Source organism: Cyclopterus lumpus, chromosome 13 (genome assembly GCF_009769545.1).
Source record: "Cyclopterus lumpus isolate fCycLum1 chromosome 13, fCycLum1.pri, whole genome shotgun sequence".
NCBI classification, from domain to species: Eukaryota; Metazoa; Chordata; class Actinopteri; order Perciformes; family Cyclopteridae; genus Cyclopterus; species Cyclopterus lumpus.
Genome location: NC_046978.1, coordinates 848,342 through 870,508, shown reverse-complemented (window position 1 = coordinate 870,508; position 22,167 = coordinate 848,342). Strand labels below are relative to the sequence as shown.

General features: G+C 40.8%; 1 protein-coding gene across 2 annotated transcripts in view; it reads left to right on the top strand.

Moving 5' to 3' along the window:
• Positions 1–22,167, top strand: part of LOC117741084 (cGMP-dependent 3',5'-cyclic phosphodiesterase) — a 125,675-nt gene that overhangs the window by 31,801 nt on the left and 71,707 nt on the right. The window contains exons 1-2 of one of the 2 annotated variants that reach the window (XM_034547789.1): positions 6,320–6,481; positions 6,735–6,819. In XM_034547789.1, coding sequence (XP_034403680.1) covers positions 6,447–6,481; positions 6,735–6,819 — 120 coding nt within the window. In that variant the 5' untranslated portion in view covers positions 6,320–6,446. Of the gene's footprint in view, positions 1–6,319; positions 6,482–6,734; positions 6,820–22,167 lie in introns of those variants that run through there. The other variant, XM_034547788.1, reaches the window with a different exon arrangement.

Below are 22,167 nucleotides of genomic sequence, written 5' to 3'. Positions count from 1 at the left end.
CGTTACCACTATGTACAGTGTTTTTTTAAATATATTTTTCATTCTTCATATTTCTATTATTATTATAGTGTGTTTGTTTTGTACCTCTGTTGACTCGGAGAACCCTGCAAAAATAATTCCGATGTGTCTGGACTGCTGGTCTAGGCACAGATGGCAAAAGAAAACCTTGAACCTTGAACCTTGAACCTTGAACCTTGAACCTTGAACCTTGGAACCTTGAACCCTGTTTGGACCACACACATATAAGGGCATGCAGACTGCACTCATAACCAACCTGTGAGACAGAATAGATGCCGATAAGCATTTGTAAGGTTAGCGACACCTCGGAGCCTCAAAAACGGACATTTGCCAGCTGTTCAAATGTACAACATCAGTTGTTTTGACTTTCGGGTTGTTGCACACTTGAAATGCAGAAAACACATCTCAAAACTGTTTCTAGATTCTTATAACGTATAACCGTGTGTCCCTGACCAACATGTTATCATTCCATATAGTATAAAGACATTTACTTCTACTGTACTTTAAACACACAGTTTCTTTATGTAAACGTGACGAGCAGACGTATCATGAAGCCAATAACAAAGACTGATTAAGGTGCGATGGACCTGTAATCTGGCTTTAGATCTGGAAAAATTGACATTAGTAATTGAGGAGGTTATCAATTGACAGGTCCCGAGTATCTCATTAGAGAGCGATCATCTGTCATCACTACGTTTATAACAGTGCAGAGGTGTTGTTGCTGTAAATCCACTCAGAGCCGGTCTGCATTCGCTGTGAGTGACAGTGACCTTCACATGGATCAAAGGATCAGTTATGATGTCCTTATTGTTTGGGAGTCCAGGGTCACACCAGTTGTTACACAGCGGCCACTCGAGTCATGAAAGGCCGTTCATAGAACAAATCCATTGTGACCGTTTTGCTGCTGGAATCCTAGAAAAGCTGACCCTGGTCCTCTTTTGCCAGGTCTTGTGCCCAAAAACAGATAAACTCTCCCCAAGCGCTCCGTTAGTTTTGTCATCATTACCTCTCCTCAGAAAATGACCCCCATCCCCATGTTGTACACTGAACCTTCCCTCTGAGTGTTTAAAAGCACTTACGTACAAAGCAATCCCGATTTTCACTAAGCTGAGTCAGAATTTTAAAAAATCCTGTAAATTTACTTTGGAGAAAAGAAAGAAAGATGGATTTCAGACAGAAAACCTGCCTAATAGCCTCCAATTTCATCAACAGGCCATCCTTACTGAACCATCAATAAGGTACAGCTCAGCAGGTGTATTTTTCAACAGCAGTGTACTGTACAGAGATTTATAGAGAAGTCTCCTCTTCTCTTTTCCATTTTCCATTTTCTCATCCTCTCATCGGCCTCTACGCACTTCCTAATGCTGCTGAGATGGACTATGGTTAGAAGACAGGGCATGTTGGTATGGAAACTGGCTTATAAACTGTTCAGGTTGCTAACGTTCTAACTCACATAGCAACAACCCACAAGCCTTTCAAAAATGTGATTTGAAGCAGCTTTGTGATTTCTGATGAATAGAAGTCAGAAAGGTTTTTCATTTCTTCGTGACACTATACACGGATGCTGTAGCAGTGGAGGACAAGAAGCCAGTGCTTTAAGTTATGAGTCATCTTAAGAAACACTTCAATTGATGCATTTTAAAACATAAGTGCATGGGTGGTGTCCAGGCTGCTGCAGTGTCCTTCAGACAAATTGTAGATGTTGTATTATTTTTTTAAACATTCATAGCGGCATATCCTATTCATCAAACACATGATGTGGTCCTATATGCTGCAAATACAGTTTCACTACAAGGTGAAATATGTAATGTTTGGGTTGGTAAGAGGGCTTTTGTCTTGCCTGGTTCGCTGGCTGCATTTCCCCACATAGGGGCAGGGGTATTAATGCTTGTTAGAGTCATTGTTTCAAAGGGCTGTGCCTGAAGGAGTAGTCAGGTTAACAAATGCATTGCCCTGTTGAAATAGGTTATCAATACAAACAGTGCAGCCCGCTGTTAAGTGTGTGATTGCGTATGCCTGCGTGACTTTCCAAAGTAGGGTGTGTCATTGTCGCTTTCCTGCTGTTGTTTTACTGCTTGTGTTGTTTAAGGAAATTAATTATGAGTAACAATAAGCTTAAGATACACACACCCTCGGACACACTTTTCTTTAAGCTGTTAGTCATACACCATGTGGTGAACTCTTTTATTCAAGGCACTTTACAGCTCTGTAAGTGTCTAGATTTTCAGCATTGACGGTCCCAGCGGGAATCACACCAGTAACCTCGGTTTTTCTCTGCTCCACGCCCACCTAGACTCACAGCACATAGTTACGTACAGACGGATTAGATAACAACTCATTTACTCTTGTATATATAACATTAAATTGACACTGTTCTGTTTGAAATGTGAACACTAGTGTTGGCATAGACTGTCAGATAATACAAATAACTCAATGCAAGTAATGAGTGCCATGGATATAATGCGCTCACCGTGTGGCCAAGATCATGAAACAAAGACCGCCATGTAATACTTCTCGATACTGTATAGTACAATAGATAATAGTCTGTATGTTAATTAATTGACAAGTGGCAGCTACCACCTCAAGATGAGGAACTGCTATTGTTCCAAGATGATGTCAACGAGAGACATGAAAGAGATATTTCATGGAGAAAGGCATGAATCAGTTATTGTGATCAGATGAGTAGAATTAACAAATATGTACTTAAACCTGTATTGAAAACTGCCATTAAATTATTTCAATTAACAATACAGATAAGTGAAGAGCTAGTATAATTCAAATAAACATGCTAATAATTTATTTCCTTTGCACCATTTCGTTCAAATGACCCCTAGTGTGTGCATGTGCGCACCAGGATGCCGTTAATATAGCTCCACCATTATGCAAATTGGCTCTATTCCCCTGAGTGCACCTTCACCATTCAGACCTTTCAATCACTCTGCTGCTTTATGGGGGTCAAGACACACACACACACACACACACACACGTACACACACACACACACACACACACACACACACACACTTCCTCACTCCCTCACTCACTCACACAGACACAAAAGGAGATTTACGTGCATATGCTCTTTCAATCAAAGTATTTTATGAGCATCGCATACACACAGAAAACTACATTGCAGCCTACAACATATACATGTCAACATACCCTTTGTTCACACACACACGCGCGCGCCCACGCATGCATGCACGCACACACACACACACAGAGCAGACCAAGGTTACTGCCATATCCTCATCAGATTCCAGGTCCACGGCTGATGTTGCTCTGCAATGTAGTTATTCATGGTGTGTGTATGTGTGTGTGTGTGTGTGTGTGTGTGTGTGTGTGTGTGTTTAATAGCAGCTGAGCATTGAGTAAGTGATCACACAGTGGGTTTGTGTGTGGATTGCATTTGAGCAGAAAAAATGGTCTGTGTTTTAATCACAAACTCGGGATCAATACTCTAGTCAGCTAAATTACGCAGCAGTGATGTTCTGAAGTGATTGTGTGTGTGTGTGTGTGTGTGTGTGTGTGTGTGTTTGTGTGTTTAAAGGGTAATCTAGATCATAGAGTCCACAGTAGATGGAGAGACAGCCTTTGAGGATAATTTCCTTTGAACTCTTCTGTGTTTTCCTGAGGATATGTGTAGGGCCTGCTCTCCTACCTCTACAGAATTGATAATATGTGTACCATGTGCAGTGCTGATTATCTTTCTGTGTATCCTGCTGCTATTACCCAACATGGTCAATACAGTCTGAGGTTCTGATGGACTCGAATAACCTTTGACCATGTTTACAAAACAGGCAGCCTTGGGGTTTACTCGGATATGACTGCATTTAATAGCAGCGCTCACTCACTCCAACATGACTCCATCAACCTAGGATTAACCTCTGACTGCCTCTGTGAACGTTACCTCTCTTCACCTCTTCCTCTTGATTCAACATTAATTTAATCAACAGAAATGAAAAGTGTTGGTTTCAATATTTCATGTAGGTTACAGCTTCAATTAAGCATTGGAACAAGCCAAGTCTATGTTTACTATATTCAAAAAGACAAAAAGATCAGATTTTGAGTGGTTTAAGTTTTCAAAAAATTATCATTCATTTCAGCCTCCAGTAAATGTGTCACTTATTTTTGGTTGTTTTCCAAAGAATTGACAGTATCTTCTTCCAGTCAGGCCAATTTCCAACACTTGAACCGAAATGTCTTACTTATTTGATTTAGAGAAGCTGCTTTTGTCAGCTGTTTTTTTAACACTGTGACTGTTTGCCTGCGATAGCTTCGAATGTATTCACTCAATACCTGTTTGAGTGATTCAAAATATGCCCTTTAAACACCACCGACTTGACAACACCATGCTCAACAACATTCTTATCTGCAGCCACAATGCATTTAAAAAACATTCAAAGTTAAGAGCAGTCAAAATCTGAAATCATAAGAATCACAAGCAGTGTTGACTTAAAACAGCCGCTTAACAAATACATTTTTCATGTGATATGACATGTCATTGCGTGTGAGAGTGCACATACTGTAGCTCCTGCAAAGTTTGTTTTTAGTAAATGCCTCTGGGGTTTGTTGTCAGATTGATGAACTCCATTACACAGTCCTATTCAACCTACTGTACAGCTTCATGCTAAATGTCCCGTAACTACCAGTGTCACCTCGGATCTGTCAGCAACACGAGGCGCTTCCTGCAACAGATTGGGGCTGATATGATACATTGAGGTGTGGTGGTGGACATCCTTTCAATCTTATATTATTTTATCACTTTTGTGTGAATGTTGTTTTTGTTTGGCTGATTGGGATACATTAGGGTTTAGTTTATTTTTTTGATTTATTTTCCAGGAATTTATTGTATTTTATTTTTAATTAAGAAAATTCACAAAATCAAAGTCCGTTTGAAGTCAAATTATTAAAATAGCATTTGTTATTGCAACGCAAGAGAAGTCCATAAATGTGCTGAATTCGGAATTCAAAGCATATGATGAACACTGCTAACAGCTTGGACAGTGCTAACAGCGGGGACAGTGCTAACAGCGGGGACAGTTCTAACAGCGGGGACAGTGCTAACAGCGGGGACAGTTCTAACAGCGGGGACAGTGCTAACAGCTTGGACAGTGCTAACAGCGGGGACAGTTCTAACAGCGGGGACAGTGCTAACAGCTTGGACAGTGCTAACAGCATGGACAGTGCTACAGCTTGGACAGTGCTAACAGCGGGGACAGTTCTAACAGCGGGGACAGTTCTAACAGCGTGGACAGTGCTAACAGCTTGGACAGTGCTAACAGCGGGGACAGTTCTAACAGCGGGGACAGTGCTAACAGCTTGGACAGTGCTAACAGCATGGACAGTGCTACAGCTTGGACAGTGCTAACAGCGGGGACAGTTCTAACAGCGGGGACAGTGCTAACAGCGGGGACAGTGCTAACAGCGTGGACAGTGCTAACAGCTTGGACAGTGCTAACAGCGGGGATAGTGCTAACAGCGGGGACAGTGCTACAGCTTGGACAGTGCTAACAGCATGGACAGTGCTAACAGCTTGGACAGTGCTACAGCTTGGACAGTGCTAACAGCTTGGACAGTGCTAACAGCGTGGACAGTGCTAACAATTGCAGCTGTAATGAGAGCAGTGGTGGCAATTATTGTTAATAATTATTGTTAATAATTATTGTTAATAATTATTATTATTAATTATGTTAGAAACAGTTACCTCTATTGTTGGTTAGGTTTATGCAACTTAAACTACTTGGTTTATGTGAGGATATACCGACATAGATTAATGGTGGGTGGATGTTGTTGGGATGCAAACAAGTCAGAAACATTGAAAACATCTCACCGTCTCTCTTTTTCTCTCTCTGGGTTTTGCACCAGTATAACATCAACATCTCCAAATGTCATAATCTGCATGACCACAAGAGGTCGCTTGTCAAGAAAAGTAAACTTTGTTATTTCAAATGTTTCTTTTTTGTGTGAGAACACTGTCCAAACACTGGACGCTGAACACTTTGAAAATCAGGTTGAAAAACTCTATTATTTAGTCAAATCAGTGAAATACAAAAGCGAGGAGCCTTTATGAATATGAAATTATAAAGCGATTATATCCACGATTGAGTTGAGTCCACATGTGGTGAAAGTGATCAACCCTTTACATATACTGAAAGTGGGAAAGGGAATCATGGGGAGGGTTGAGGGAGGCAGTAACACCCAGAGGAGGAGCTGAGAGAGAGAAAGAGAGCGAGAGAGAGAGGTGGGCGGAGAGAGGAGAGAGGAGGAGGGACTGTGTTCACTCTATGCGTTGCAGCTCGCAGTGTAAGCATCCCAGTGTGTGTCTCAGCTTACCGGCGCAAGTGTGTGCATCGGAGCGTCGTTGTGTGTGTGTGAATGTGTGTGTGACTCCAGCGCTCTCTCTGCGTACGACAGGTGGAGATGACATGACTGCGCTCGAGAGGAAGAAAGGAAAGGACCTGTAAGGACTTCAGACACACACACACACACACACACACACCTATTCCCCTACGTTTCCTCACACACACCTTTTTAAATTCCTGCACTCCTCATTTCAGGGAGAAGATAAGTTGTTGTGTGTGTGTATTAAAATACTCTTTGCCCAGCAGCTTATCACTCAGACTGTAACAGCTGACTCCATGTGTGCACAGCGGACAACTCAAACACACAAACACACGCACAGAGAGTCCTGACTGTTATTTTGATGCCCGCAGACGCGGTCAGCAAGTGTTTGTGCGTCCTGAGGAGAGCTCAGCCCTGACTCGAAGACAGTCTACCACGTTGTCCGAACAACTCCAGGTAGGATTTACTCTTCTCTTCTCTCTGAAAAACAGGATGCTGTGTGCTTCATGCCCTCTGCCCTCATCTGTCTTCCTTCTTCCTTCCATTTTTGTTGTCCAACCTGTAACAGCTACAGTCAGACTGTGATACACTCCCTTCAGTATACTCCACTCTGGCTTCTCCTTCATGTAATCAGTTTCAAGTCTCCCTCTTGACGAGTAATTATCTTCTTAAATTGTTCTCTTTGTCCCTCGATCTCCCTCTTTCTTTCCTTCTTATTCTCACGCACACACACACACACACACACACACACACGCACACACACGCACACTCTCCTGTCCTCTTCGCTGCATCTTGTTATTCCCTCACCGTTCTTGTTTTTGGGAACGAGTAACTTTAGTCAGGAGGAGGTAAGTTTCAGCTCCTGTTGCTGCAGCTTTCTGTGTTCCTCTGTTGATTGAGTGGGTGATATACGTATTACTTGCCCGTGTGTTTGTGAGGGCTCAGATAAAAGATGGAATGATAAAACACAACACGGCAATAAACATGAGCGGGAGGAAATTAAAGGAGTGACATTGTTGTTTGAATGGAGTGCTTTTCACACAGCGGTCTCTATTCGTGTGTTGTTACCTTGGAGTTTGTGTGTGTTTTAGGCTGCTGCATTTTTTTTTTTTTTTTTTGATGCAAATCTTGTTCTTGCAAACCCTGAAGCAGTGATTTGAAGCGTCATTTTGTTTGTTCCTTTTTTTTTCTCACCACATCTCGTAGTGTGTCTCGCTACTTCTTTTATGTTGTAAGATTTGTGACAAGCAGATAGATACTTAAGTATCCTTGTATCCTCACACATGCCATCAAGCTGTATTAGTTAAAGTGTGTGTGCGTGTGTATGTTTGTACACAGTCTGAGCTCAAGAGTGTGTTGTCGGTGCGTGCGTCTGCATTTGTGTTCTGTATTGCAGAGAGATTTAATGTTGTTGCCAGTAAAATAGAAGAAAAAAAACGTTTGATTGCCTGCCAGTGTTGACATGTTCTGCTCAGATCCAATTACCTTGATAGATACACACTCACAGAGACGCAGGCACATGTGCACACACACACTAACGTCACAAGCAAAAATGTAGCCATTCATACAAGAAAGTGATAAACAACCACGTTTACAATATATTTTAAGAAGATAATACTCGCTCTATAATTGATGCCGGTTTGATGCAGGGCAAATATTAATTATATAAAAATTCACAATTTTACTGTTTCAACTTTTATTAAAACCGGCTAGTGTGTGTTTGTTTCTACGTGTTTATGCATGTTTCTGTTGTTACAGTGCTTCTCACTCAGCCCTCCACGTACGCATTTCCGCTTTCAGTTTATGTAGCTTAAGGTCTCGTCCAACTGCATTCCTCTCCTTTGTGTGTTTGTAAATGGTTCGTTGCTAAAGCGTCACCAATAACATAATCATAACTATACTAATAATAAAGTAATAATAATCAACTAAATAATTAACTAAATACACCTGCAGCAGCTCCATTCTCTTCTACCTTATTATTTAGTTTTAACTTTAGTGGAGGTAATTTGAGACTCATTAAATGTAAATACCAAAAGTCTGACCTCTTGTGCACAATTTATTTTCTAAACCTGGGTGTCGGAGGCCAAAGGCAAACAACGACATTGACAGACGACACAAATTCCCTGCAGGTCTCAATTACACCTAAATAGATAAATAGTATCTGTGATTTAGCTGCCGGGGAACATTCAGTGTGTGTAGCGCCACCTGCAGGAGCTGCTTGTTGAATAACCGTTTTTCTCTGTGTGTGTGTGTGTGTGTGTGTGTGTGTGTGTGTGTGTGTGTGTATTGGTTGATGCGTGTGAGCCAATGAGGCAGTAAACGCAGCAGGTTAATCTCTTCTCAGTCTCCATCAGAACAGATGTGAGGATTATTTTTGTCGGGGCCTCTGGGTTGATGCTTCTGTGCTGGTGAGAGAGAGGCTGCCTAGTTCCACTAAAATTGAACAAAATATGTGTTTGTGTCTGTCTAATGTGTATATTTTATAAGCTCTGTTGTCAATTCAAGCATACTTACACATATTGTACTCCAATCCGAGTTTGTGTGAGGCACAAATTAATTCTGATTTCTGCTCCTTGACATTTATCTGCGTCTGACATCTTCATCACTCTGTAATTTAGCTGCACCAATGTCTGATTTAGCCAAGATGGTATGTTAAAGGCAATAGGAAAGTCCAGGCTTAATATTCATGAGGAAAAAGGCCTCAACAAACACCATTATATTTAATCTGTGTGTATGTGAGTGGGTGTGAGTGAGTGAGTGTGTCCTGAAAGTCCATACAGTAGCGCCCCAGATAGATTGACCTTAATGACATGAAAGTGGTTCTGTTAGATTGGTTCTGCCTATTAAAGTTTGCGCTCTGTATTGTTATGATTTACATTTTGGGGACAGAAAGGGAGCGCTGTGTGCTCTGACCTCACTGCTGGAGGACAATGAATAATGGGAGAAATATGAGTGTTGCATTAGTTGCCCTTTGCTGTTGTCCGCCCGCCTTCATGTCCTTACAGATGGAATTGTTATTCTCATATGACCACACAGATTCGATATTCTGATACCAGATCGTTGTTTCACTTGTTGGTCTGCATTCACGCTGGGGCAAAACAATAGGACTTGCAGCTAAGCTATCAATGTAGCAGACAGAGACTTCTATGATCCATTTTGAGCTTTAGTCCCTGGCAAAGCTTAATTTAAAGCCAGCGAAAAGCAATAATGGGAAAAGATCAATTCATCAAAAACTGCATCTACATCCGCTATAGACCAGTGGTCGAGATCCCACTTCGTCAATTTGAAGTTAGAAATGAGGAAATGCAAAAGTTTCGCCCCAAAGACCTGACGTGTTAATTTCAGCCTTTAATGCATATTTATTCTTGTCTACTCTGCTTTCATACTTAACGTGAGTACCAGCAGTCTGATATGCAGCAGTAAGCAGCAAACACAAGAGCTTGATATTCAGCCCATTGAGTCAAGCACACACAGCCGTAAAGCCCATTGTGGATGAGCACCTATTGCTTAAGATTTAAACAAATGTTCTCTAGTGGCAGCACAGGACCAATGACCTATTTAGGAGTATACTCCTGTATTGTGTGTGAAGTGGTCCACTACAGGTAAAATGGATTGTAACTCATTTCACAGCACCAGATATCCATTGTATAACATGACCCTTAAAAATCTGCAGAAGCAGTGGATCCAGAAATAATATGTACTAAAGCCTGTGCCTGTCATACAGATCCCAGCACAGCTGAGCAACTTAAATCACACACGTGTTCCATTTAACACAGTCAGTCAAACTTGAAACCAACTGCCTATTAATGTAATGCTGTAAGTGCAAAGTCTTTAAATTGAACATTATTTACATTATTTACAACACAATCTCTTATGGAGTGCAAAGTTTTACAGTTTTTTATTGTGGCCAAACAGTCACTCCGTATCAATTTGTATCCATCAAGTTTGTGCTTCTCCTCTTGGTTTTATGGCATTGATCGCTGGTTGAATGAAACTACTGGCAGCAGGATCCATTACGTTCCTCAATTCCCAACACTGTTCTTGAGTACAAACATAAAGAGACTTGATAACAGGGAAGGTGTGACATGCATGAGGAGCAAGCTGCAGCAGCAGAGAATGTGCAGCGAGTTGACAGCTGAAATTGATCGCCCAGTTGGTGAAGGCACTGGGCAGTGGCTGATCCAGAGAGGTGAGACTTTGTTGTATTCTCTGTATTTGATCAGGAACAGTGTTGTGTCTATAGTTCCAGTGTCGGGTTTATATTATATTATATTCATGCCATGGTTTCAGGTGAGTTATTTTTGCATTTTATAAGTAAATGTTAAGTTGCATCTCTTGTGTACATTTCTCTTTTAAATGTAGGGGTCACTCATTTGGTCCTCCATCTGATCATGGTGAAGACAGAGCAGCCATTAAAAATCACCCACCTACGCTGGGTATCCACGTGTAAACATAATGCATCATTAATAATCAGTTGAATAAAACACCACAAAAGGCAGCTGATATCAGCCCTTTGGATCTACTTTCTTTTTACCAGTAAATTATTACAGATTAGGAATTTGTTTTGGAAATCTGAAATTTATATTGAGAACCAAGTTGTCTTTCAAGAGTGTATTATAGCTTTCGCAATTGGGCTCAGATCATACAGAGATCAATGGTCTCAACAGAACAGGAGCACAGTATTAAAGGTGAATCAGGCTTTTGTACCTTTGCTCTAAACCATGTAGAATTAATGCTTTAGCTACTGTATTAGCATCTTGTTTGGAGGTTGGGAAGCTACCTACATTGTTTGTAGCACAAATGACACAGAATCTCAGTCACTTGAGAAACATTTGGTGAACAAATACTTTTGGATATCAGCAAACGTTCCAGTGTGAGATCAGCTGTGGTTTCAGTTCCTATTTAGCTGCTTGCTGGGCCGCTGCATCTACTCCTGCATTTCCTTGAGAGAAGATGTCATATGTGTTAGCGTGAGTTGCACATTTACAAACAGCCACTTTGAGAGTAGGACAGCATCCTGCAACTGGTCAATGGGTTTGCCTGATGATATCAAAAAATGTCTGTGTTGCCAAAGTGCCACAATTGTGAGTTACACCAAATGCATACCTGCTATCTGTGTACATTTTAGTGGTTCTGTCTTTGGTCAATTTACATTACAGAGCTGTAAGTTCCGCTGCCTGTGCAGAGTAAGCAGTGGGCAGGGGTTGTGCAATGTGGAGTGGCATGCGCTATTACCAGTGCAAACCCAGCTTGGGTCTTTCCTGTCTCTGGATTGCGTGATGCTGATCCGTCCGCAATCCGTTCTAGGTCAGCATTTGGCAGCGGTGTTTCCTGCAAATCTGGTCTGGGAGACAAACTAGTTATAACTGCACAAGAGTGTTTTTCCTTCATCATCTCGAATGGTAAGAAGAGTTGCAGGGTTAAGAACTGTACATCTTTTCACAGGGATGTTAGATTTTTTTTGTTCAAGCAGAATCATAGCAACAGCACGAGGAACCAATTATAACCTCGGTGTGAGGTTATAATTATCAACAATTTCTCATGAGGCCATTGAGCCCTCTTAGCAACTGCAACAGCTCTGAGGCACATGGGCAGACCGACTGCAATAGGGTCAAGCTGAGCTGAGAAATAAGCAACGGGTCTTTGTCGTCCCCCAGGTAGCGTTGTTGCTGGTCACAGATTTAATAAACAATCATTAATTAATATCAAGAGATGTAACCATTATAAATAATTCAATGACTTATAAACCTTAAATTAGTACAGAAGATTCAATTTTGGACGCCATCCAGTTTTGACAAAATTAGCAAATCTTAATTTTAGGGTTGCTGTGGAGTTCTTCTCAAGGTAAACATGGACCTTTTATTTCATATACAAACAAATCAAATGATCAAGTTATTCATAAATTAAATATGTATTTGACTAACTACATAACTGAACTACTAAATTGAAAAGAATGAATAAATGATAAAATAAACAAAGTGAAAGGAATTAATAATAAATAGGATGAAGAATACAATGAATAACAATGAAGGAGGATTACATGTGACCAGGTAGAATTAGTGACTCATATCCTTGACTAAATAATACAATTTGGTGATTGACATTTTACATTGAATTTAGTTCAAATTATTTATGCACCGTTCAGCAGCTGAGAGTTTGAGAAGCACCAGGAAAGATTGTGAAGAACCTTTATATTTAATTTAGATCTTTAGGTCTAAGATATTTATATCTAAGATTATTTTATTATGTGACTTAAATTGATTTGGGACATTAAACTGATTGGTATTGTTTCCCCTGATGGCTCTGGTGGGCAGATGGGAGGTTGGGCTGCATGTTCCTCTTTGGACATCTGCATATTGTTTGATGATTGTAGCTCGTTGAATCGCACTATTCCATCTCTTGCTGGATTTGGCTTTCTTTGATATCTTTCGGTTGTCTTCTTTGTTGAGGTTCCAGCCGAACCCCATCGTCCTCCTCTATTTCAGCAGCATTTCTGACTATTCCCCCCCTCCCCCCTTCATAGCGTCAGGGCTCATTGTGGCACCTTTTGCCAGTTTGAAATGGCTCTGAGTCTTTTCTTTTATAGTCTCCTGCTCTCAATAGTTGCTGACATAAATCTTCTACACGTTGGTGTATCACAGGCCAGAGCTGCATAGCACGGGTTTGCCAAGAACGTTTCCTCTCTGCCCAGAGGGACTTCGGTTATCCCTTCAAATGGGGTTTGTACGCATGTGTGTCAGGCACCAGTTCAAGTGATCTGATCTTTCTTATTCGACATTGGATTGTATTGAACTTGTAGGTCAGTTGCGTCTTCCCAATTTGCTGCTTTCTGACATTTTCTAACGCCCGGATCCAAATCTTGCCATTTGGATCCGGGATTCGGCTTGGCCGATTTGGATTTGGCCAATGACACTGACCCGGAGAGCACATAAAACTGTTGGTGCTTTTCCTTTGATAGAGTGTCAGACACAGCACAATGGTGATCATTAAACGTTATCTTTTCTTCCAAACAACTTGCTCTGCACCGCTGTTTCTGAAAGTCGTCATCCTTCCTTTGTTCTATGTGTGCAGTGCAGTGTACATCTCGTGGCTTCATGTAGTCAGTGTCCAAATTTAGTGTGGTAAGTTTTCTGCTTCCTCAATGAGGAATAACGGAAGCTACGTTTGCCGAGCACAGTTTTTATTCAAATGCATATAACAACTATTCAGGGTTGTAATTCACAACAGTGTGACAGTGGGGAATAAACTATGCAGCTTTTCATACTCTCGTAACAGAACTATGCCCAGTCTGTACATTGTATCTCTTCCCATCAAATGTATTGGAAAAAGTTGGGAAATTAGGTAAAAGTGTTTGAATGCACCAATTTCATCATCTTCACATCTTCGTGGGGTTGTTTTGGAGGAGTTTGAACTCCGATTGCTTAATCAACTGAGTCTGCTAAAAACATGTTGTGTTGCCCTGCAAGGAGAAGTGGTTGTATGTGTGTGTGTGTGGGGGGGTCTGTGGAGTATTTAATGTATGTGCCTGTTTCGAGTGTGTGGTCTTGTTCCTGTTTTCGTCCTAACTGCTTTATTGCTTCATTGAATACTGTGTGTGCGTGTGCGTGTGTGTGTGTGTGTGTGTGTGTGTGTGTGTGTGTGTGTGTGTGTGTGTGTGTTTGTGTTTGTGTGTTGGTTGTGGTGCAATTACCGCTTTGATGTGTACCCACGTCATCCGGACCTCGCGTGTCATCTGCTGCTGTCCTCCTCCTCCTCTTCCTCTCTCCCTGAATCCTCCTGGCATCAATCTGCCTTCTGCTTCTTGTCCGGACAAAGAAAAACACTTGTACGGCTCTAAATGATGTGACATATTGAGACAGTTTTTTGTTTATTTCAACCTCACTCCTGCTGTGGTGGCATTTATGCTGTTGCAGGGCTAACTGTGGCGGAGTGATGCAAATCCAAACACAGGGGAGAGAGTGTTTTACATTTTGGGGGCACAGCGGTGTGGACTTATGAGTTATGGGGTTCAAAGTGATGAGAAGACATTTGCACAAGGAGAGACCACTGGGCTTTGCCTGCACTGCACTTTGAATCACGTATTCTGATGAATGACCACAGACACAAGGGCAGATATACATATATATGTATATATATATATATATATATATATATATATATATATATATATATATGTATATACATATACCTGCAGGTAAACATACTATATATGGTATTGTTGCATGTTTGCTGCTGTGCAATATCCCTGCTGAATTCCAAGGAGTGAGTGGGCATTCTCCATTCATTTAGACACATAACTAATAATCATGACACATTCACTGTTTGTTAGCTGACTTAATACAATTAAAAACCAGACAAAATGCAGGTTATTGTTGTTATTCAGGGTCTCTACATTGTGTTTTTCTTGGAGTGGTTGCAGCGCATAAAAGCACTGTATAAATGCAGTCCATTTACTATAAACAATAAATTGTTATGGTAATATAAAATGTATATTATTTGTCCCACCTTTAATTAAACATCTTTCACTGCAGTCCAATTAAGGCATTGCATGGTCTGATATTTCTTTATAGCAGATCACTGCTATGAGTAACAGACCGTTGCTTTGGACGCAGTTCTGATCTCCGTACACTGCTACCGGAGTATTTTTTTTGTGGAATATGTTGTGTCAAATTTCTGTAAATACCGTGTAATAAATATGATTCAGGGTTATTCATGACCTACTTACATTAGCAGTTATATAATAAGTGTATACAAAGAGAATGTAAAAGGTGTCCTTGCGAAAACATTCTGTGAAAAGATGACATGACACTTCATCAACTATACTCAAGAGTTATTTTGTAATGTCAATGAGTAACTCATGCTTTCATGGGTGTAATGTTTTTGACTAATGATTGTTTTCATTGCAGTCGTAATTCATATTAAAGGCATGTAAGATTCAATCTCATTCGCTCAGCTTGTGATGACATGCCAGTTCTTGAAACTGTCAAGTTCGCCAAAACCACTGGAGTATAACTTGCCAATGCCAATATACAATAAAGCATGATTATGCAACTGCATGCCATACATCTTGAGTGGCTTATGGGAAATTTTCAGACTCATTGTTAGGTTTTGCAGTTGTTATATGGAAATCGCAAAAAAAACATAATTAACTAACAAACTAATCAGAAAGTAAAATAGCAAAATGGAGGTACATACATAAGCATGTTTCTTATCCTTCCTCCCTACTGCCTTCACAGAAAAACAACCTTTTTGTACTACACTTTTAAAGAATTTGAACATTTCTTCACTGTTTTTGAATCCAGTGTATACAATCTATCTAAAACTTGGGCTGCCTGCCCACGCTCATTTTACAAAAAGAGTAGATGATTTCTCTTCATCTGGCATCACTGCAGTAGTTAGATAAGGACGTGAGTGCAGAGGTAGGAGAGAGGGATGGATGGATAGGTGGGAAGGTGGATGGATGGATGTAGAGGTAGGTGGATGGATGGATAGGTGGGTGGATGGATAGGTGGATAGGTGGGTGGATGGATGGATGGACGGATGGATGGATGGATGGATGGATAGGTAGGTGGATGGATGGATAGGTAGGTGGATGGATGGATAGGTGGGTGGATGGATGGATGGACAGATGGATGGATGGATGGATGGATGGATAGGTAGGTGGATGGATGGATGGATGGATAGGTAGGTGGATGGATGGATAGGTGTGTGGATGGATAGGTGGATGGTTGGAGAGGTAGGTGGATGGTTGGATAGGTAGGTGGATGGATGGATAGGTGGGTGGATGGATAGGTGGATGGTTGGAGAGGTAGGTGGATAGATGGATGTATGGATAGGTAGGTGGATGGATGGATAGGTGGGTGGATGGATAGGTGGATGGTTGGAGAGGTAGGTGGATGGATGGATGGATGGAGAGGTAGGTGGATGGATGGATGGATAGGTAGGTGGATGGATAGGTAGGTGGATGGATGGATAGGTGGGTGGATCGATAGGTGGGTGGATGGATGGATGGATGGATGGATGGATAGGTAGGTGGATGGATAGATGGATGGATAGGTAGGTGGATGGATGGATAGGTGGGTGGATGGATGGATAGGTGGATGGTTGGAGAGGTAGGTGGATGGATGGATAGGTAGGTGGATGGATGGATAGGTGGGTGGATGTATAGGTGGATGGTTGGAGAGGTAGGTGGATAGATGGATAGGTAGGTGGATGGATGGATAGGTGGGTGGATGTATAGGTGGATGGTTGGAGAGGTAGGTGGATAGATGGATGGATGGATAGGTAGGTGGATGGATGGATGGATAGGTGGATGGATGGATGGATGGATAGGTGGGTGGATGGATGGATGGATAGGTAGGTGGATGGATGGATGGATAGGTAGGTGGATGGATGGATAGGTGGGTGGATGGTTGGAGAGGTAGGTGGATGGATGGATAGGTAGGTGGATGGATGAATAGGTGGGTGGATGGATAGGTGGATGGTTGGAGAGTAGGTGGATAGATGAATGGATGGATGGATAGGTAGGTGGATGGATGGATGGATGGATGGATAGGTGGATGGCTGGATGGATGGATAGGTGGGTGGATGGATAGGTGGATGGATGGATGGATGAATAGGTGGGTGGATGGATGGATGGATAGTCAAGTCAATTTAGGGAGGCAATATAAAAGATGAATGCAGTCCAAGAGAACCACAGTGAAAAGGATGCACTTTTCTGTTCACTCTTCATTTCCCTGTTAATATGTCCCGGTGTTTTCGGGGGTTGTTTGTGTCTTTTAGTGCTATTCTTTTTCAGTCCCATTCAATTTGCTGTCCTTGCATTGCAGCGCATTACTGAATGGAGACTTGAATAGAGGGGAGAATAAAAGGCAGAGGAGAAAGAAAAGAGCCGAGGAAGTGGGTGAAAGAACAGCGAGGGAAGAGGTGTCAATTTGTGATTTCCCCGAGGGGTTGAACTAAAAGAGAGGGGCGTGTCTCTTTCTCTCTGACTCTCTCACACTTTGTGTCCACCTGTGCAGGCAACATTTGTGTTTCTTGGGTGTGTTCACGACGCAACTACTCTTGCACTGTGCCACTTTGCTGTATTGACCTCCATATATTTCTGACATGATCCAGTTTTCCCATTGGACAGAAAATTCAAACACCAGCCACTCACACCAGAAGTGTGTGTGTCTTTGTGAGGTTATTGGTGTGTGAGCGCATTTGGGTGTGTGCGTGCATGTGTGTGGCAAGTATGTGCTTCTTCTGCACATAGGCGTGTTTTATCACGTCATATTCACCTTTTTAGATAATGGTTGAGTGACTTCCTTATTGATCCAATTCGCACCAATAATGGAGATCGATCGCTTTACATTTCAACACACACTTTAATTCACATATAGCACACACATTTACGTACACATTCACACACTTAAACTTACGCGCAACATTTTCCATAGGCACAGAAGTCAGCATCCCAGGCATAGGTACTTTTTACTCTAAAAGCTCAGCTGTGTCAAGAGGGATGCATCATGACACGTGAGTGGCTTTTAGAGATCCCTGTGGAGAAACTGACAGTTAACTGAAAGGGAAACATGCGCTTCTGTTTCTCTAAGGACAGTCGGCGTACAAAATATCTCTATTTGGTGCACCAAACTCTCCAAACACTGATGTTCAGATAGCTCATCTAGAAAACTTTACTTAGATTCAAAAAAAATATATATGCGCACACTTGAACATTTTCTGTCCTGTTATCTCACACAATTGCCCATAAATGGTTGTACTTTTATAATATTATATATGTATATATTTGCAAATACATGTGTGCATTCGTCTGTTATTCCATGCAATAAAGTCATAAGTGATACAATTATGTATTATGTCTCCAGTTTAATTCTGTCCAGGAACCGTGTCGTATGTCATGGCCCCTTCTCTCTACTATGCTAAGAAAGCCAAAATGAGCCAACAATATGAATATTAACAAAAAATATAAACAAATATAAATATAAAAGTGGGTTGGACTTACAAACACTATCAAAAACTCTAAAAACAAAGCTCAGCATTGGCTTTGACATTTGGATTAGAGCTTCAATGGGTGATACTGTATAGCAGCCACTCAGCATCACCAGAGGCCTTTGACCGGGCCTTGGAGCTGCTGTCAGCAGCAGGTTATGACGGTCATGATGGTTGTATCAGTAATGCCACAAAGATTTGTGAAATTGAAACACAGTGTATCAGTCATATAAAGTAATATAAAGCTGGAGGCTGAGGTCGGCTCCCCTTTTCTGCTCTGACTCAATATAAATGAGGCCCTGAACAAAACAAATTGACGTTCACAAAAAGTTTGAAAAATAATCTTAGAGGGGATTTGCGAACTGTCCCTGTAGTCTCTAAATTAGGTTTTTATTTCTCCTATCTTTTGTTGGGGTTTGTTTTTTAAAATACATCTTGAATTGCATTCCTTCTAGCATTAAAAAGACTGACAATTGACTTTCTGAAAGCCACAGAAACCTTGAACAGTATTTTTCTGAAAGAAATAATGTTCTGGCAGTTTTGATTTTCATTCAATTTTTAACATTCCACTTAAGATGACTTATTTGCAGAGGGTGGGAGAAGACTAGATAGCCCTGCATGAAAATACTTTACATTTGAAGAATATAAACTACAAACACAAACCCCAGTGGGTCATATTATACTGAATGCTATTTAGAAGCTATTGTCGGGCTATAAAGCAATCTGGCAATCAAAACTTTGATATGTGAGGTTTTCAACAGAAGATAGACTTTGACATGTTTTTGATCTCGAGTGACACTGAAGTTTTTCATGTCTCTGCTGTCTCCTCGTCATGATGCACTTGGCAGCTCATGGACCAAATAAAAAAGTTAACTAGTGGCATCTCCATATTAAACTGTTGCATCTTTTTGTCTCCGTCACAGATTTGGTCCTCTTCATCTCACAGTTTTTTTCTCCCATGCTGTCTATTCTTTATCTCTCGTGTTACTTTCCCCACACATTTTTGGTGCAGCCATATCACACACATTTCCTTGACAACGAGATACTTTTGATCTCATAGGCGTGATCCGTCCTTTGAAGAGTCCCGCCATGTCGTGTTTCAGGGGCTGGACTGCAATCCATGTGGAAGTGTGTAACGGCTGAACCACTCGACAGGCAAGCAGCACAGTGTGTGTGTCTAATGCGTCAGTCAGTGCGACTTGAACGCCACCAAAATGTCAAAGCGATGTTGATGCTCTGTCCATCGCTTCACTTTGTGTCCATTCTCTTACATAAGGCTACTTGTCAGGCTCTGGCTCTATAGCCCTTTACTCTTGATGTTTACAGGTTCAAAAATATTACTGAATAAATATAATCAATTCATCGATAGTACAGGTAGTTTCAGTGTTAGATTTGAATGACATTAAACTAACACAGGAGCAACATTTGACAGAATCTGTTGTTGACACAGAGTTGTTGTGTAAAAATAATCTCAGGTGTTGCTGTGGGAGAGACTGAATGGCACGAAACCCAGCTAATATGTTCCAGCCTTGCTTAATCCTGTTTAACCCTGTAGAGGAAACAGAACAAGGATTTTTGTTTTCTATTCCACTGATGCCACTTTACATCTAAAATTAAACTAAATGCCTCCTGAAGGTTGTGATGTAAAATGTAAAATAGATTACAAAATGTAATCCAGTCAGAGGACAGATGAACTTCTAACAAAGGAACAGCTCAATACACCTTATTTTCAGAACCAAAACCCATCAAAGAGTAAGACATAAAAAGTAAAGATTTGGTCAAAAAAAGCTTCTGTAAAATCAAAATACTCATCACCTCTATCCGGTTCATTGTCACAATAAACTCAATAAACAGCGACAGTGACATTGATGCAGATTCATCCATTAAAAAAATATAAATTATTAGGGCTGGGCATGTAGGTACATGTAGGCTAACATGTATGGTTCTGAAAGTATTTGCATTTATAATATATAAATAAATATAAGGTGTGCATCCCCCTCATATATTGTTAGCATTGCATTAGTATTCCTTGGGTATACTAATTCCATTGGGTATTGTTGATAAGGTTGACACCGTACAGAGAGCACATGTTCAGCCTCTGCTGAACAGCAGTACTGGGGGGAGAAAATAATGCTAAATCATTTGCATACAAAACATGATTAACTAGAAGGGCACTTGGAGAGCGCAGACCTCCGCCAAGGCCATCTTGCAATGTTAATGAAAGTGAAGAGTAATTTGTGTATCCGCCTTTGGATTTCTATCCTAAATGTAATGGGTTCTTCTTGGTCCATGCTACACCCTTCCGACAAGTTTCATAAATATTGGGCTGTAATCCCTCTGACAAACAAACTAATCTAACCAAAAATATGATGGTGAAAGGTAATTAGAAGATCACATAACCTGTTACAGTCATTTTACTGGCTGGACAAGTCAACCATCAACAAGTTGCACAGCACATTTCCATCATGTGTGCTTTCTTATATCTACGCTAATATGCTGGCTATGTTTCTTTGAAGCCTAGTTGATTTGAGTGAACTCCCAGCAACACATTCACTCAACTCAAGATTTCAAGTCTTCATATTACTGTAGGTGAGCTCAATTGATGAAATAAATAAAGTGTATATATTTTAGTGGGTACTAAAAACACATAACCGTTGTGGACTGCAATAACTTGCAATTTCTGTGTCTTTGCCATGCTTGCTCTGAAAGTCAAAATTGATTAGCATTTAAAATGTATCAGCGTTTGATAAACTATCAAAGTTGCTGCCCCAAATGCTCCTTTTCTATGTGGAAAGGACACCAGTTGGGGTTCATTATTATTAATCTCACCTCTTTTATATTTCATGTTAGAAATTATTAGCACTGACAGTATATTAACTGACAAGACGTGAAATATGTTTTTGAGATGCATATTTAAAATGCTGAGCGCTAATGTGATAAGTTTTACAAGCCTAACAGTCATTTAGCATTTTTACCGCTTCAGACACCTCATTATCACACTCTTTGTGGCATCAACAGTAAACCTTCTGCTATTCACACAATTTAATAAGTTTCAATAAGCTTCTGCCATCAATATTGGATGGTAAAGTGGTGTTCCTCTTCCATAATTCTGACCTTTTTTCCAAATTCATTAAACATTTTATTTTACAATTACCGTCAGGAGAATCAGAACCTGATTGAGTTAAACGTTCATTATGCTGACTGTTAGGACCAAAAACATAAACAAGATGAAAAGTACATTTAGAGAACGTTTTGGTCATCAAACGTTCTCCACATTTAACATTTCTTGTAGAGGTTTCATTATTAAATCCATCTTCAATGATTTTCTTAATAATTAATCTTTTTAATTAATTCAAACTTATTTCAGCCACTCGCTCGCACCTCAAAGAACAAAGAAAAATGTGCCTAGAAGTACCATGACATCTATCTGGGGAGAGGGATCCTCCTCTCTTGCTCTCCTGAAGGTTTCTTAATTTTTTTCCCCATGAAAGGGTTTTTTCTATTTCTTGGGAGTTTTTCCTGATTCGATGTGAGGTCCTGAGACAGAATATGTCGTATGTGTACAGATTGTAAAGTGGGTTTCCTGTGATTGACAGGTCGCTGCCTATACCAGAGCCGTATGGTGTCTCTACGTCACTCGTCTGCATTTCAAATATATTCCAATTGGTGGAAAAAACAACAACATGGCAACGTCCACCATCAAAGTTTGCAAAGTTGCCAAACTCGAGGCTTCAGAACAGCAGTCCACAAACCAGTGGGTGACGTCACAATGACTCCGTCCACTTCTTAGATACAGTCTGTGGTGTTAAC